Source organism: Eubalaena glacialis, chromosome 10, assembly GCF_028564815.1.
Source record: "Eubalaena glacialis isolate mEubGla1 chromosome 10, mEubGla1.1.hap2.+ XY, whole genome shotgun sequence".
NCBI classification, from domain to species: Eukaryota; Metazoa; Chordata; class Mammalia; order Artiodactyla; family Balaenidae; genus Eubalaena; species Eubalaena glacialis.
Window position 1 is genome coordinate 121,796,027 of NC_083725.1, and position 17,506 is coordinate 121,813,532.

Here is a 17,506-nt window from a genome sequence, read left to right on the forward strand (position 1 = left end):
GGGCGAGGGCCAGGGGAACCCTGCTTCTAGCCTTGAGCCCCTGGTAGACTAGCGGCTAGGATTCCTGGTTTTCATCCAGGCTGCCCAGGTCCGCTTCCTGGGCAGGGAGCTAAGGCCTTGCTTCAAGCCGCTGCCCACTGCTCCCTCTCCCAGCCCAGGCCGCCACGGTGCGCGTCTCCTTCTGACAGGAGCACAGACCCACCCCAGGGATTTGCCCCCAGCCAGAGGAGGGGGAGTGGGCTGACGGCAGGCCTGCTGCCCCGGGGCTGAGCGGGGCCACAGCTGGGCCAGGCGGGCTGGCCGGCCACCCAAACCGTGCGCGACCCCCACCGGGAGCTGCTACGGGAATGCCCCCGCACCCAGCCCTGCTCGCCCTCCAAGAAAGGCGGCTTGGGGCAGGGGCTCTGGGAGACAACCCCCTCCCCTTCACCACCTCCCTTTCACAGGTGGAGAGAGCCTCGGGCTGGTGCCCACCTGCCCAGACCCCCGAGCTTGGGGTGAGGTGCCGTAGAGGGGCTGCAGGAGCAGTCTGTGGGGCCCGGGGACGGGAGGGGTGGCCCCTGGCGGCCAGGGCTCCAGGCCAGCCCCGCTGGGTGTCACCGGCCGCCCCAGGCAGCATCTTTCGTGTTGACAGTAAGTGTTAGGGCTCACGGTGCTTCCCCTGCTTGGAGCGCCGCAGGGCCAGACAGGCGGCAGTCAGGTGAGGAGGATGAAAAAGGCCGCAGGGCAGTTATGGCTCCAGGAGCAGGGCCAGCGTTCGGATGGGGCTGCCGTGACGGCCGTGACCCCGGGCCAGCCCTGGAGGGCGGAGTGTGGAAGATGCGACCCTGCTGCTCCCCCTGCCATCAGGCACCTGTGCCGTCCCCTGCCCGCTCTGCTCTGGGGGCCTCACGGGAACCAGAGAGAACCCCCAGCCCAGGCTCCTCACCCAGAGCCACCCCCGTCCCATCCCGGAGGATGAGACCCTCAGTTTCCCCAGGGGGACCTAAGTTCTCCCAGTGCAGGCTGGGCGCTCCGGGGGGACCAGGAGTCTGGGGCATGCAGGGCCCCAAGGAGGACACGCTGTGCAGTGTCGGCAGGAGACACACAGGCGAGTGGCCCGCGGAGGCTGACGAGATGGAGTGAGGGGCTTAGGCCTTACCTGCCTTCTGCACCAAGGGCAGGACCACAAGGGCCCATGCCAGGGCCCGGCACCCGCTCTGGGCACCCATCCTGAGGGCCGGCACGGTGGTGGGCAGGCGGCGAGGAGGGAGTGGGGCGCGATGCTCGCTCCCCTGGGGGCCCTGGGGCTTATATAGCAGGAAGCCTTGGCCCCGTGCCCAGCTCCTGGGCCACGCAGGGTGCTGTCCTCTCCCCACGGCAGCCACGTGTGTTTGCTCTTGGGGAGGGGCCGTGGCACAAAAGAGCCTAGAGGAGGAAGGATCTGCGGCTCTGGGCCCCAGAGGTGCAGGACCCCCTCCCCCACCCCCCAGCCCGCAGCTTCTGAGAGTCAGGAGAGAAAGCGTGGATGGAGCCGGGAGGGCGGTGCTGGCAAAGCCCCCACAAAGCAGGGCCGGCTCGGCCTGCCTGGGTCCCGCCTTGCTGCAGCCCCGCGCCCTCAATAGGATGGGGCCGGGGTGGGGTGCGGTGTGTGGGCAGCCGGCGGGCTCAGACCCCGGGGCAGCACCTCCCGGGAGCCTGGCTGAGGCTGTCAAGGGGGATTGGAGGGGAAGAGGCGGCCGTGGGGGAGCTGCCCAGAGGTGGTCACCTCCCCCGTCCCCGAGGGGTGAGCAGGGGGCTGCGAGGTCATTGCTCAGCCTGGCGGGGGGGGCGGGGCTCCCGCTCACTGCAGGGGACGCAGGCCATGTGTGGAGGGTGGGTACCGGCCTGCAGGCTTCCGGGGGTCCCAGAGCTCCCAGCTGTGCCAGCAGGACCCTTCCAGGCCTCTGGGCTCCTCTCTGTGACCAAGTTCAAACTCAAGGGGAAACCAAGGCCCTGAGGATGGACGCCCTGGCACGCACTCCAGGACTGGCCAAGGCAGGGCCAGGGGCTCCCAGCCTGGGTCCTGTTTGACCCTTGCCTCATTCCCAAGGCCGTCTGGTTAACCCCAGGGAAGGGGCACAGAGGGATCCCAGACCCACCTTGGGTTCCCGGCCAACGGCAGGCTGAGCAGGGACCCGTGTACACAGTGATGTGCCCCCGGGGCCCCCCGCAGGGCTGACAGGGGACACTGGGGGACCGGGGATCTCTAAACCCCAGTACCTGCCCCAAGTGGGAGCCACGAAGGCCTGCTCCCTCGAGCAGGTTTGAGGGGGCCCTGGTCAGTGCAGCCCCCCAGCCACACTCCCCCCCACCCATTCCCTCCTCTGGCTCTGGCTCTCGTAGCCACTGGGCGTCCTCACCCCAAACCTGCTGTGTCTGAGCACAGGACGGCTCGGGGGTGGGGTGCACAGGACAGGGCTGTGATCCGTCAGCCGGACGGTGGGCAGCTTCCAGGTTTTCGTGGTTAACAGCCCAGAGCACCCGGTACCCGCTCCCCCCGCCCTGCCCTCCGCCTTTGTCTTTCTGATAAGTCCGTTGAAGTGGAATTTCTGGGGCAAAGGGAAAACCCATCTTAAAGCTCTAAACGTCTTTTACCGACGTCATCCCCCCAGCTTGGCCAATGGCCCCACAGGTCCTGCGTCTCCTTTTGGTTCCTGGTGTCTTTGGGGCGTTTCCGGCACCGGCACCAGCATGGGGGCTCCTGCAGACCTGGGCCCTGGGTCTCAGCTCGGGCTCAGACCCCACTCACTGCCCGCTTCTGGGACCCCAGGGCAGGCGCTCAGGCTGCCCTCCAGCTGCCCCTCCCTCATCCTCACTGTCACCTCCCGGGCTGGGGTGCGTGATCTCCAAAGTTCTCTTTCACAGCCAACCCAGTTGTCCCCTCTGCAGAGGGCGCAGCTGGAGGGGCCTCTGGGGGAGGGCTGGGTGGGGCCCCTTGCAGAACAGGCCTGGAGGGTGCGCTGGAACCCCTCCCTCCACCTCCCTACCCGCCCCCCCCACCGCCCTCCCGTGCTCTCAGGCTGTGGCTGTGCCTGGCCTTCCTGCCCTTGCTCCAGGCCAACAGCTGGTGCTCGAGGCCGTGGCACCTGGTCCCTCATGTAGGTGGGGAGTGCACACAGCCCGGACCCCTGAATCCACCTGAAGGAAGGAAGGAAGCAGGGAATCTGGCCCCCCAGCCTGAGGCCCCATGCCCACCTTCTCCCCGCTCCCCGAAGGGTCAGCTCTCAATCTGTGCCCCTGGTCCAGAGCCGAGCTGGGCACCTTTGAGGCTGGCACGTCCCTCCACCCGCCCTGGGTGGCCAGCACCACACAACCATCAGAGGGGCCCCGGCAGCCCCAGTCCCCATGAAGGTCGGCCCCTCGCTCTGCACCCCCCAGCACCACGTGTGAGTAGCCTGGGCGCCTCGGCCCTCGAGGACGTTATCTCTTCAAGCTTCAAGGTTATCGTCTGGCCCCCCCACCAGCACCCCGGAAGGAGCACTCCATGTGGCAGGGGCCTGGCCCATCTGTTCACAGCTGGCACACAGTAGGCACTCAGTCAGTGCGCCGGAAGACTGAGGGGGAGGACGGCTGTGCCGTGGCCCGACGCTGCCCTTTCCCCCCCGGAGCACCATCCTTGGGCAGGGCTGGCCGTGGGGGCCGCCAGGGTCGCAGGATTGAGACATCCCGGATGTGGACCGCCAAGCCCAGCCTGTTTGCTTAGCGAGTTTACCCCTTCACAGTTGAGAGAGCCGAGGACAGAAGAAGAAGGAAACGAAGCACAAGGCTGCTGGGAAGGAGGGCCCGGGCCAGGCCTCCTGGGGCTCGGGGAGGCCGCAGGGACGTGCCAGGGACCTGCCCCGCCTGGGGCGCACCCTGTCCCGCCCTCAGCCTGCAGAGCCCACAGGCGGACGTGATCCCACCCCCCAGAAAAGATCCCCCCACACACAGAGCCCGGAGCTGGGCTCCCCGGCCAGTGCCTCGGCCCTGTTGGAAGCCCCTGGAGGGGTCATCACGGAGCGCTGGACGCCCTTCTCAGCTCGCCCCTCCCTGCCCACCGGCCTCTCACCACAGCAGTGCGGAGTCAGGGCCATGGGCACTGGGGTGCATCAAGCCTCAGGCATTTATTGAGTGCTGGCTGTTTGCCCAGCTCCACACTGGACACCATGGAGGGTTCAGGAGTATGAGGTATGGCCCTGGGGGCGTCAAAGGCCTGGCTGGCTCTAGGCTTGCTCAGAGCCCGGCCCCTGGCCGTCTGGGGATGCAGGCCTTCTGCACCTGCTGTCTCTGCGGGGAGTGGAAACCTCCACTTGGCAGATGGGGTGCCCCCCGCCCTGGTCTATACCCAGGGAGCATGGGGGATAGGGGATCAGGCGCCACCTGGGCATCCTCGTCCCCAGAGCGGCCGCCACGGTGAGAAAGGCTGTGCCCCCTCCCCTAACCCTGCCCCAGGGCTGCAAGGATGTGGAGACCCTCCCCCAGGAAGCCCCTGCCCTGTGTGAAGACCAAGACCCCCCCACCCCCACCCAGCATCTTCTTCTTTTTCCTGGTCTTCACACAACCCCTTTCCTTGCCCGTTTCCTCTCTCCCTCCCTCTCACCCTCCTTCCCTCCTTCCTTTCTGCCTCTAGCAAATTCTGATGAGCCCCAAGCCCTGGGGATTGGATGTGGCCAAGGGGAAGAGGTCCTCTTTGGAGCTCACAGCTCACTGGCCATATAAGGGAGCAGTAAGGGCTTTGAAGGAACCAAAGCTCTCTGTGGGGCTAGGGTGACACTGAGCTGAAGGAAGGGAAAGAGGCAGCCTTTAGCAAACTAGGGAACAGCAGGTGCAAAGGGCCTGGGGCAGGGATCAACATGGCTCCTTGGAGGGTCTGAAGGCACCTGGTGTGGCTGGTACTGGGGCACCTGCAAGAGGGGAGCTGGCTGTGGTGTGGGCAAGGTTGGACCAGGGGAGGAGTCAGGGTTTACTCTGAATTTGGGGGGTACAGTTTACTGGAGCATTTAAAGCAGGGAAACCATAGGGGATTTTTTATTTTTTTTGATCTGTGTAGAGAAATGTACATAACTTAAAATTTACCATTTTAAGTTGTACATTAACTGGCATTAAGTACATTCACGGTGTTGTGCAACCATCACCACTATCATATCTAGAACTGTTTTTATCATCCCAAAGAGACTCTACCCATTAAACAACTCCCCCTCCCCCTCCGCCAGGCCCTGGCCTCGTTCTTCCTACTTTCTGTCTCTGTGAATTTGACTATTCTAGGTCCTCGTGTAAGTGGAATCATACGGTGTTTGTTCTCTTGTGACTGGATTATTCACTTTGCACAATGTCTGTAAGGTTCATCCACATGGTAGCCTGTGTCAGAATTTCCTTTTTTAAGGCTGAATAATACTCCATTGTATGAATACACTACGTTTTGTTTATCCATTCATCCTTTGATGGACATTTGGGTTGTTTTCACCTTTTGTCTATTGTGAATAAGGCTGCTATCAACAGGACGGTGTAAATATCTGAGTCCCTGCTTTCAATTCCTTTGGGTACATACCTAGGAGTAGAATCACTAGATCATATCATAAGTCTATGTTTAACTTTTTGAGGAATCACCAAACAACAGAAGCATTTTACATTCCCAGCAACAGTGCACAAAGTTTCCAATTTTTCCACATCCTTGCCAGTACTTCTTATATCCCCTCTTTTTTAATAATAGCCATCCTAACAGGTATGAAGTGGTATCTCACCATGGTCTTGACTTGCATTTCTCTAATGGCTATTGATGTTGAGCATCTGTTCCCATGCTAATTAGCTGTTTGCATATCTTCTTTGGAAAAATGTCTGTTCAAGTCCTTTGCTCATTTTTGAGTTGGGTTGTTTGTTTTTTGTTGTTGTTGAGTTTTAGGAGTTCTTAATATCCTGAATATTAATCCCTAATCAGATATATGATTTACAAATATTTTCTCCATTCTGTGTTTGTCTTCTCACTCTCTTCATAATGTCCTTTGATGCAGAAAGGTTTTAGTTTTGATGTAGTCCAATTTATCAATTTTCTTTTGTTGCCTGTGCTTTTAGGGTCATATCCAAAAATCATTGCCAAATACAACATCACAAGGATTTTTCCCGAATTTTCTTCTAAGAGTTTCATAGTTTTAGCTCTTACATTTAGGTCTTTGATCTATTTCGAGCTAATTTTCATATATGGTGTCAGATAAGAGTCCAACTTCACTCTTTTGCTTGTGGATATCAAGTTTTCCCAGCACCATTTGTTGAAAAGGCTCCTTTCCCCTATTGAATGGTCTTAGCACACTTGTCAAAAACCAATCGACTGTGTGTGCCAGGGCTTATTTCTGCACTATCTCTTCTATTCCATTGGTCTACATGTCTGTCTTTATGGCAGTACCACAGTGTTTTGAGTACTGCAGCTTTGTAATAAGTTTTGAAATCAGGAAGAATGAGTCTTCCAACTTTGTTCTTCTTTTTCAAGAGTAATTTGACTATTCCCTTGAGATTCCACATGAATTTCTGTATGGATTTTTCTATTTCTGCAAAAACACCATTGGGATTTTGATAAGGATTACATAAAATCTGTATATCTCTTTAGGTAATATTGTTATCTTATCAGAATTAAGTCTTCAAATCCATGGATATGAGATATCTTTCTACTTATTTATGTATTCTTTAATTTCCTTCAGCAATGTTTTGTAATTTTTAAAATAAATTTATTTATTTAATTTATTTATTTTTGGCTGCATTGGGTCTTTGTTGCTGCGCATGGGCTTTCTCTAGTTGTGGCGAGTGGGGGCTACTCTTCGTTGCAGTGTGCAGGCTTCTCATTGCGGTGGCTTCTCTTGCTGTGGAGCACAGGCTCTAGGTGCATGGGTTTCAGTAGTTGTGGCTCTGGGGTTCTAGAGTGCAGGCTCAGTAGTTGTGGCACACGGGCTTAATTGCTCCATGGCATGTGGGATCTTCCCAGACCAGGGCTTGAACCTGTGTCCCCTGCATCAGCAGGAGGATTCTTAACCACTGCACCATGAGGGAAGTCCCAGTGTTTTGTAATTTTCATTGTACAAGTCTTTTGCCTCCTTGCTTAACTTTAATCCTAAGTATTTTATTATTTTTGATGCTACTGTGAATGGAATTATTTTCTTAATTTCCTCTTTGGGTTGTTCCTCGCTAGTGTATAGCAACTTGCTGAATTCATTTATTAGCTCTGTCTTAGTCCATTTGGGCTGCTATAACAAAATGCCACAGACTAGGTTGCTTATGGACAAAAGAAATTTATTTCTCACAGTTCTAGAGACTGGAATTCAGCCAGCATGATCGGGTTTTGGTGAAAGCCCTCTTCTTGGTTTCAGACTACCCACTTCTTGCAAAGTCAGCAGAGGCTAGTGATCTCTCTGGAACTGCTTTTATAAGGCACTAATCCCATTCATGAGAGCTCCACTCTTAGGACTTAAGCACCTCCCAAATGCCCCACCTCCTAATACCGTCACCTTTGAGGGTTAGAATATCAACATATGGATTTTGGAGGGAAACACACCATAGCAAGCTTGAATCGTTTTTGGTAGAATTTTCAGAAATTTCTACATATAAGATTATGTCATTTGTGACCAGGGATAGTTTATTTTCCAATCTGGGTGCCTTTTATTTCTTTTTCTTACCTTATTGCTTTGGCTAGAACTTCTAATACTGTGTTGAATAGAAGCAATGAACGTACGCATCATTGTCTTGTTCCTGATTTTAAAGGAAAAGCTTTTATCTTTCACCATTAAGTATGACATTAGCTGTGGGCTTTTCACGTATGGCCTTTACTATAGTGAGATAGTGTCCTTCTAGTCTTAGTTTGTTGAGTTCCTAATCATGAAAAGGTATTGAAATTTGGCAAATTCTTTTTCTGCATTAATTGAGATGTGGGTTTTTTCCCTTTTCAATCTATTAATGTGGTGATTGGTTGATTTTTGTATGTTGAACATCCTTGCATTCCTGGAATAAAACTCACTTGATCATGGTGTAGAAACCTTTTAATATATTTCTGAATTTGTTTGCTAGTATTTTGTTGAGGATTTTTGCATAACTATTCATAAGGGATATTGGTACGTAGTTTTCTTTATTTGGACCAAGCATAGTTTTTTTTTTTGTTGGGAGGTTTTTGATTACTGATTTGATCTCCTTCCTAGTTAAAGGTCTATTCAGTTTGTCTATTTCTTCATGAGTAAGTTTTGTTAGACTCTGTGTTTCTAGGCATTTGTCCATTTCTTCTAGGTTATCAAATTTGTTGGCATGCAATTGTTCATACTATACCATTTAATCATATTTTTTAGCATTATTTGTATTATATTTATTTCTTTGTGATTCTAAGCATTTGTGATTTTAGTTTTTAACATACTATATTACCCTCGGTAGATTATACCTTCATATTCATAGAACAATATAAACTAATGCCAGCAATAATAATATTGTGATACAAAAGATCCTGAAGCCTTTTTTTTCCAACCGTTTTGAGCAACCATACATGGTATTATATTTTATTTCATTTTATTATTTTAATTTTTTATTTAAATATAGTTGATACACGATATTATACAATTTACAGGTGTACAGATAGTGATTTACAATTTTTAAAGGTTATGCTTCATTTATAGTTATTATAAAATATTGGCCATATTCCCCATGTTGTACAATATATCCTCATAGCTTATTTGTTTTATACATAATAGTTTGTACCTCTTAATCCCCTACCCCTTTGTTGCCCTCCCCCCTTCCTACTCCCCACTGGTAACCACAGTGTTTTCTCTACAACTATGAGTCTGTTGTTGTTGTTGTTGTATTCTCTAGTTTGTTGTATTTTTTGGATTCCACATATAAGTGATATCATACAGTATTTGTCTGTCTCTGTCTGACTTATTTCTCTTAGTATAATACCCTCCAAGTCCATTCATGTTGTTGCAAACCTTTAATCACATTTATTTCTATAAAATTGACAGTAATGCCCATTTCATTTCTGATTTTAAAATTTGATTCTCCTTCCTTTTTTTTCTTAGTCCATTTAGTTAAAGGTTTGTCAATTTTGTTGATCTTGTCAAAGAACCACCTTTTGGTTTTGTTGGCTCTCTTTGTTGTTTTTCTATTCTCTATTTTATTTATCTCTGCTCTAACCTTTATTTTTTCCTTCCTTCTGCTAGATTTGAGTTTAGTTTTCTCTTCTTTTTCTAGTTCTTTAAGGTGTAAAGTTAAGTTATTGGTTTGAGATCTTTTTTCTTTTTTAATGTAGGTTTTACAGCTATAAATGTTCTTCTTAGCACTGCCTTTGCTGAATCTCCTGTTTTGGTACATTGTGTTTTTGTTTTCATTCATCTCTAAGGATTTTCTCATTTCTTCTTTGACCTATTAGTTGTTTAAGACTGTGTTGTTTACATTCCATGTATTTGTGAATTTTACAATTTTCCTTCCATTATTGATTTGTAGCTTCATTCCTTTATGGTTAGAAAAGATACTTTATATGATATTAATCTTTTAACATTTACTAAAGCTTGTTTTAGAGCATAGCAATTAGTTTATTCTGGAGAATATCCCATGTGCACTTGAGAAAATGTGTATTCTGCAGTTGATAGGGGGAGTGTTCTGTATATGTATGTTAGGCATAGTTGGTTTATAGTCTTGTTCAAGTCCTCTGTTCCATTATTGATCTTCTGCCTTGTTGTTCTATACATTATTGAAAGTGTGGTATTGAATTATCCAACTATTATTAGTAGTTTTATTATCTAGGTCTCCTTTCAAGTCGGCCAATGTTTGCATCATATATTTTGGGACTATACCGTTTGGTGCATATATCTTTATGATTGTTATATATTGTTGAATTTTTTTCTTTTAACAATAAATAATATCCTTCTTTGTCTCTTATAAACTTTTTTTTTAAAACTTAAAGTCTATTTTGTCTGATATTAGTGTAGCCACCCCAGCTCTCTTTTGGTTGCTATTTGCATGAAATATCTTTTTCCATCCTTTCACTTTCAACCTATTTGTGTCTTTAGTTCTAAAATGAATCTCTTGTGGACAGCATATAGTTGGATTGTTGTTGTTTTTTTTAATCAATTCTGCCTTGTGAATGGAAAGTTTAAATCGATTTACATTTAAAGTGATTACTGATAAGGATGGACTTACTTCTGCCATTTTGCTATTTGTTTTCTGTATGTCTTCTATCTCTTTTGTTCCTCATTTCCTCCATTACTGCCTTCTCTTGTGTTTAGTTGATTTTTTATAGTGACAAATTTTGCTTCCTTTCTCATTTCCTTTTGTATATATTATGTAGATATTTTCTTTGTGGTTATCATGGGATTACATGTAACACCCTAAAGTTAAAACCATCTAATTTGAATTGACACCAGTTTAGTTTATGCATACAAAACTCTAATCCCATAGAGTTCCTTCCCCTCCTAATGTTATTGTTGTAACAGATTAAATCTTTATGCCTTGTGTGCTAATAACATAGATTTGCAATTATTTTCATGAACTTATCTTTTAAATCATAGAAAATAAACTGTAGAGTTACAAACAAAAATTACAATAATACTGGCTTTTATATATGCTCACATATTTAACTTTATTGGATATCTTTATTTTCTTATAGAGCTTTGATTTACTGTCTAGTGTCTTTTCATTTCAACCTGAAGGGCGGCTTCTTTTAGCATTTCTTATAGAGTAGGTTTAGTTTTTGTTTATCTGGAAATGTCTTAATTTTGCTCTCACTTTCAGAGGGCAGCTTTGCCAGATAAAGAATTCTTGGTTGATTGTTTTTTCTTTCACCACTTCAGATGTATCATTCAGTGCCTTAATGGCTTCCAAGGTTTCCTATGATAAATCAGCTGATAATCTTATTGAGAATGAATTCTCTTTTCTCTTGGTACTTTTGAGATTTTCTTCTTTGACTTTCAACAGTTTAGTTATAATGTATGTCAATGTGGACCTCTTTGAGTTTATCCTACCTGGAGTTTGTTGAGCTTCTTAGAAGTTTTCAGCCATTATTTCTTCACATAATATTTTCACCCCTTTCTCTTCTCTGCAGGGACTCTCATTATGCATACGTTGGCCCACCTGATGATCCCTGACAAGTCCTTTAGGCTCTATTCACTTTTCTTCATTCTTTTTTTCCTGCTCCCCAAATTTGATAATTTCAATTGTTCTGTCTTCAAGTTCGTTGAGTCTTTCTTCTGCTTGCTCAAGTCTGCTACTGAGCCCCTCTAGTGCATTTTCCATTTCAGTCACTGTATTTTTCAGCTCCAGAATTTCTATTTTTTTAAATAATTTCTACCTTTGTGTTAATATTCTCATTTTGTACATGCATCATTTCCCTGATTTCCTTTGGTTTTTGTCCATGTTTTACTTTAGCTCTTTGAGCACACTTAAGGCAGTAGTTTTAAAGTCTTTGTCTAGTAAGACTGATGTCTTGACCTCCTTATGGATGATTTCTGTAAATTTATTTTGCTCCTTTGGATGGGCCATATTTTCTTGTTCTTTGTAAGCCTTGTGATTTTTTGTTGAAAATTGGGAGGTAACTCTGGAAATCAGATCCTCCCCTTCCCAGTGTTTGCTATTCTTTTTCTTTTCTTTCTTTCTTTTTTTTGTTGTTGAAGGATGTAGTGGTCCATTTGTTTTGAGACTTTTCCAAAGTCTCAATTTTTACAAAGACTATTCCTTGTTGTGTGTGATCACTGAATCTTTGCTGGTTTAGCTTGTGTTCAGCTGGTGTTTGGGCAGAGTTTCCTTGAGTAGCAGGAGCTTTCCCAGTCTTCACAACCTGGCTCTGTCCTTCAACACTTAGGCAGGCTTGCTCTGAGCCTGGGGACCAGCCCAAGATGAAATCTTGCCTGGGCATGAGTGTGTCTTTCTAAATTCCTGCATGTGCATGGCTGCTTTTGAATGCCCGAATTTCTCAAAGAGTTCTACTTCAACTCCTCCAGGCCTTAGATGATCCATTATATGTCTCCAACTGTAATCTCTTGCCCCAGGAGTCTGTGGGTCTGTAGTCACTTCGCAGCTTTTATGAGCAGTGTCTGCCACTTTTGCCACTCGAATTCCAGGTTAAGCAAAACAGAGGTGCGTGCCTTGCATCATTCCTTCATGAATCCACCAGATGTTCACAGTAATTTGCAAATATGGTATTCTCTGCTGCTTCTGGCTTGGGGTGGGGGAGGGGAATGGAACTGGGCTGGCAACTCAAGACCAAAACTGCCACTGCACTGGGGATGGGCAAGGATGAGTGAAAATGCCACAAAACTTTCCTATCCTTCTGAAGATGGCCTTTTCTGTATTGAACATTAGCTTGGTTGCTGTAAACCTCTGAATATCTTCTAGAGCTCTGAAGACAGTTATTCCAGACAGTTTCTTCTTGTCCTTTTCAATGTTTCTGTGGAAAATGAGATCTTAGATCTTCCCAGCCCACCACAGAGTCATTCTGAAAATACAAGTTTGTGAGGCTAAATGGATATAAATGAATAAATGAAAAATAAATAAATGGGAGAAAAGAGAAAGCTCTTCCTACTGCAGAATGCAGGTAAGAAGAGTGGATGTGATTAGAAAAGCATCAGTGGGTGCTAACACTAAAGGGAGTGGGACACTTACATGGTCCCAAGCCTCTCCCACAAGACCCTTATTAATTCCAAGGGGGGAAATGGCTACTTTCCAGTGGAAAACCTGACAGACCCACCCTGAGCCAAAGTGAACTCCCAGTGGTGGATCCAACCAACATCACGTGCCTCCAGGTATAAGGAACTGAGAAGGACACAGCTTCACTCCTGCTAAGTGTGTACTCCAACCTCGACACAAGGAAGCCACAGACAGACCCAGACTTGGGGGTGCTGCACCACTTAACCAGCCCACACTACTCAAAAAGGGCATGGTCAAGAAGCCCAGAGAAAGGCTGGGGAAAGATTCCAGGTTAAAGACGACCAAGGAGGCTGCACTCACGTGACATGCAGTCCTGGGTCAGACCCCAGACTGGGAGGAATGGACACCAGCAGGACAAGCGAGGGGTGTAGCGGCCTGAGGACTGCAGGTGGTGCTGCATCTTCACAGACCCCGCCCTGCTTCTGGGAGACACACCCCCATCTACTTAGGGTGAAGGGGCAAGCTTCTTAAACTCCAGTGGTACAGAGAAAATATGTAGACACAGAGAGAGGGGAGGGCAGGCACAGCACAGCCCAAGAGCAAACAGTGCAGCAAAGGGAGCAAAATACAAACCCTGGAGAATCTGGGCTAAAGGCAGACAGGAGCTGTTTATACTATTTCTGCAACTTATCCATAAATTGGAAATTGTATCCAAAAGTTCTCCAGAAAGCTCCATGCTGGCTGTGATTTGGGGAATGGACTAGAGGGAGGCCATTGGGGGACCATTGCACCTAGACATGGCAGGGACACAGTGGTGAGGTGGGGGAGGGCCAAAGGGAAAGGGGGGAAGGGGGAGGGGGAGGAAATAAGGGAGAGTGGAGGAGGGGCAGGCGCCCTATCTTCTGGGCAGAGCCAGCCTGAGCAGGGGCCCCGTGACGTGGCAGGTCCCCAGGCAGGTGCAAGAGGTGCCTCCCTGTCCCCTTCTCCCCCCTCCCTCTCCACCCCCTCCCCCCTCCTCTTCCCCAGCCCTGTTGTGAATCTCCTGGAGAAGCAGCACCCCCATACAGGGCCAAGGTCTTGGGGAGGGTCACGGGACCCCCCGAGGGGGCAGAGCCTGGGCGAGGGGGCAGGCAGATGTGGACAGAGGAGAAGGCTGGGCCCCTGGGCCCACATTTGCTCAGGATTAAGACAGCATGAGGGAGAATAAACAGTAGCGGGCGGGGTGTCCTGGTCGCCAGCAGAGGTGACCAGGTGTCAGTGGGCAGCGTGCCCTCCTCCCTCCAGGAACCCCAGTGTTGACTCAGCACCACAGGCTGGCAGAGGGGCCCAACGCAGCCCTACACAGCCCGGGGCCACACCCCCCAGCCAGTGCTGAGGGGCGCCTGGCCCCGAGGCTACGCAGGCCGGTCATCCGCATCCAAGCCCCGCCTGCTGCCCTCTCCCACCGGCCTCAAGGCCCCAGCGGTGACCAGTGACTGGAGCGGGCGGCCGGGGGACACACCACCATCCTGGGCCACGCCGCCCTCGTCTGGGCTCAGGCCCCAGGGTGGGGGAGGCCCAGCCCTCCTAGGGGTCACAGGCCCAGGCCTGATCTCTGACCTCTGGAGGCCCCGATTTCACTCTGCTGCGTTTTCCTGGGGAGGCTGAAGGGGTTCCCTCGTGTCTGGGTACCTTGTCCGTGTCCTGTTGGGGCCCCCGCCTCCCCCCACGTCTGGAAGGTGGCCGATGCCGCAAGCGGGGTAACCCCAGCGACGGGCGAGTTTGAACTCTGAACTGTAACAGGAGGGCGGGGAGGATGGCTAACAGCAGCGGTCCTGGTGGCCAGGAAAGGCCTCGAGGGGCGGGCTGGGGGGAGGGCTGGATGGAGGCTTCTTGGGAGCACCAGCCCAGGGGAGGAGGCGCTAGAGCCGCCTCGCCATGTCTGCCCCCTCATCTGCCCAGCAGAGCTGCTGCCAGGCCCCTCGGAACTCAGGACCGCTCGGGAGGGGCCTCGCTGGCCAGCAGGATGGTGGGACCCGCAGGGGGCAGCGGTGGCCGGAGCGCCTTGCCCACAGCCCCCTGCCCCAGACCCCTTCCCCGGGAGGCTGCCTGGCCTCTGCAGGAGGGGTTTCTGCCAGCAGAGCAGCCCCTGCCCTCCATCCCCAGGGCGCTGGTGTCCACGTCTGCAGGTCTGGCCAGGGACTGTGTGAGCGACACGCACACCCGGGTGCAACGTGAGCAGAGACGTAGGTGCCATGGCTGGAGAGACGCCGTCTCCCTGATGCCTAGGGTTGGAGGTGTGGCCGCCGCCCCAGGGGCAGCTTCTGCAGGAGCCCTGGGAAGAGACGGGGGCCCGGGGGAGCTCCTGGTGGTTTCCTGGGCCCCACCGAGCATGGCTTAGCCCAGGGCAGCAGGACCAGGTCCCTGCTGGCTTCACACACACTGGACCGTCCCCTCGTGGAACCATGGAGGCTCGGCTGTCAGCTGAAGACAGAGCGTGGATGCAGCCAGCAGGAAACAGACACCCCACCCCAGGGACGGAACTCCAGGCCCCACTTCCTGGGGCTGGAGGCTAAGGGCTGGGAGGGGGTCCAGGAAAGGACGGGTCTGGAGACAGGGCGGGAAGTCTCTCCACACGAGGGCTCAGCTTATGGCCTGCGAGGTTGAGCCTAGGGTCCGCGAGGCCAGGCCACCCCTCTCACCTGGGGGACAGTCTCCAGACACCCAGGCTGCCATGGGGCCGCTGGCTCTGTGGACGCTGTGTGCCCCCGGGGCTGGCTTCCCTGGTGGAAGCAGGAAGGGCCGGGGCCCAGGGCGGGGAGGGGCCCCCGGGAGGGGCTGGGCGGGAAGGGGGGCCACCTCATGCCCCCGGGGATTTCTTGCCCCTCACGGCCTCCAGTGGGCTGGGTGCCTTGCTCAGAAAGGTCTCCTGAAGTGGGCAGCTGCCGCTGACAGGCTGTGTCCCCGGAGGGCACCCTACCTGTTCCTTTGTTTCATGGGGGTGGGGGGCTGTGGCACTCACAGGACAAGGTGGCCCTGAGCTTGGCAGGGTGCTGGGGTCCCCTCAGGGCCTGTCAACCTGGGAGTGAAGGCACCGAGTTCCCTGAGCCCTGCGGGGGCTCGGGGCACCCAGGCTATTTGTCTTGGTGGAGGGCGGTTCCCATCCAGCTGCGTCAGCTCTGACCTGCCCTGGCGACCCTCCTGCCCAGCCCCCCGGGCAGCCCCCTGCTCGGCAGCTGGCCCCCCCCCCCCGGGGTGGATGCTGGGTTGCGGGTGTGTCCTGAGTCCCAGGCTGATCACTGATCGCTCAGAGCCCCCCGCTGTTGTCAGAAGCACACCTAATCGTGCCCGTCATCCGAGTTCTGGGCTGGTTTTCCATCTTCGCTTGTGTTTGCAGCTCTAGGCGTCTTCCACGTCCCTCTGTCTGTCCTCGCTTGGCTCCGGAAACCATGCTCTTTGGAACTTCAGTCATAAACACATTTTCTTCTGGAAGCCAGGACACAGGGGCTTTACAATGGTAACACGATGATGTTTTATTTTTATTCTATTCTGTAAAGAAATAAAACCCTGGTGTGCCTCTCTATAGGTGGGTTCTATGAGCCGTGAGAAAGCCACGGATGCAGACAGTGACCCCAGGTGTGAAGGAGAACCACGGAGTTTATGTCAGCAAAGCCCAGGGTTGTTGCCAGCATTTGGTGTTTTACATCTCGCGGAAGGGCTCCCTCCCTACTTCCCATCACAGAACCATCTCCCACAGCTTCCCTGGGGCTGCGGGGTCCTCACCTGCGAGGTCTTGAGCCTCCTGGAGTCCAGAGCAGAGGAGACCTACCTCCCGCCTCCCTCCCCTCCCCTCCCCTTTTCTTCTATCTGCACTCGCTCCCTTGACAACCTCCCGAGCTGAACAGCTGAAGCTCCAACTTCTCCCATCTTTGCCTCCTGGTGAGGGCAGACTCCAGCCCTGGCCCCCGACTCACATGTCCACCTACCACCCTGACCTCTCCACCGGGCGTCTAATGGTCAAACACAGTGTGACCCCACCAAGCTCCTACCCACCCCAATGCCCTTCCCCAGCCACCCCATCCTTCCCCGGCCCCCGATGGAGGGTCCTGTCTATTCACCCACACTCCACGGCCGGTCCATCGCCGAACAGTCACCTTCACCACTGACCTACCCCCCAGCTCAGACCCCAGCTAGTCTCCTGCTTCTTCCCTCCGCCCGTGTGTCTGTCCTCACCCTGCAGTGGGGTCTGAAGGACAAGGTAGAGCTCTACAACCTCTGCCCAGTCCCCCAGTGCCCCTTCACTCAGGGCTAAGGCCTGGTTCTGGCTGACCCTGAGGCCCACTCCGCCTGGCCCGGCTGCCCTCCAACCCCCTCTCCCCGCCCACCTCGGGCACACCCGTGTCCCTGCAGCTCTGATCTCCGACCCCGCCAGGCCCTGCCGGGGCACCTCCCCCAGACGTGCCCAGGCTCCCTCCTTCCCTTCCTCCCTCCCTCCCATGCCGGCCACTGAGCGGGACCCCACCAGCAGAAAGGGGTTCTCTGCTTTACTCCCCCGTGGCACTAACGCGTGGCCTCATTCCCAGTGATCTGTCCACTCTGCCCGCCATCGCCAGGCTCGCGCTGTGCGTGGCTCCCCACATGGCCCGGTCCCTGAGCGCGGCTCGCCCCGGGTCCTGGGCTGCCATGTGGCGCAGCTCCTGGCGCAGCCCCGGCTCCGCGATCGCCGCGGTACTTCCCGCGCCGGCGGGCAGCACCCTCTGCTCTTTGTCAGTTGATCCGGATATCTGAGGACCTTTGACGTCCACGCAGATTCTGCAGTGAGTTTGCTGACTTCCTCTGAAGACCGGGCCGCGAGGCTGTCTGGGTCGTGCTCACGGAGACGCCTGTGTGATGGCCCGGGCCCCACGTGTCCCCGCGGGGTTGGCTT

General features: G+C 52.3%; 1 protein-coding gene across 1 annotated transcript in view; it reads right to left on the reverse strand.

Moving 5' to 3' along the window:
- Nucleotides 1–17,506, reverse strand: part of MUC5B (mucin 5B, oligomeric mucus/gel-forming) — a 94,851-nt gene that overhangs the window by 44,008 nt on the left and 33,337 nt on the right. Inside the window, exon 36 of the mRNA XM_061203814.1 lies at nucleotides 5,514–5,524. Within this exon, the coding sequence (XP_061059797.1) occupies nucleotides 5,514–5,524 (11 nt within the window). The remainder of the gene's footprint in view (nucleotides 1–5,513; nucleotides 5,525–17,506) is intronic.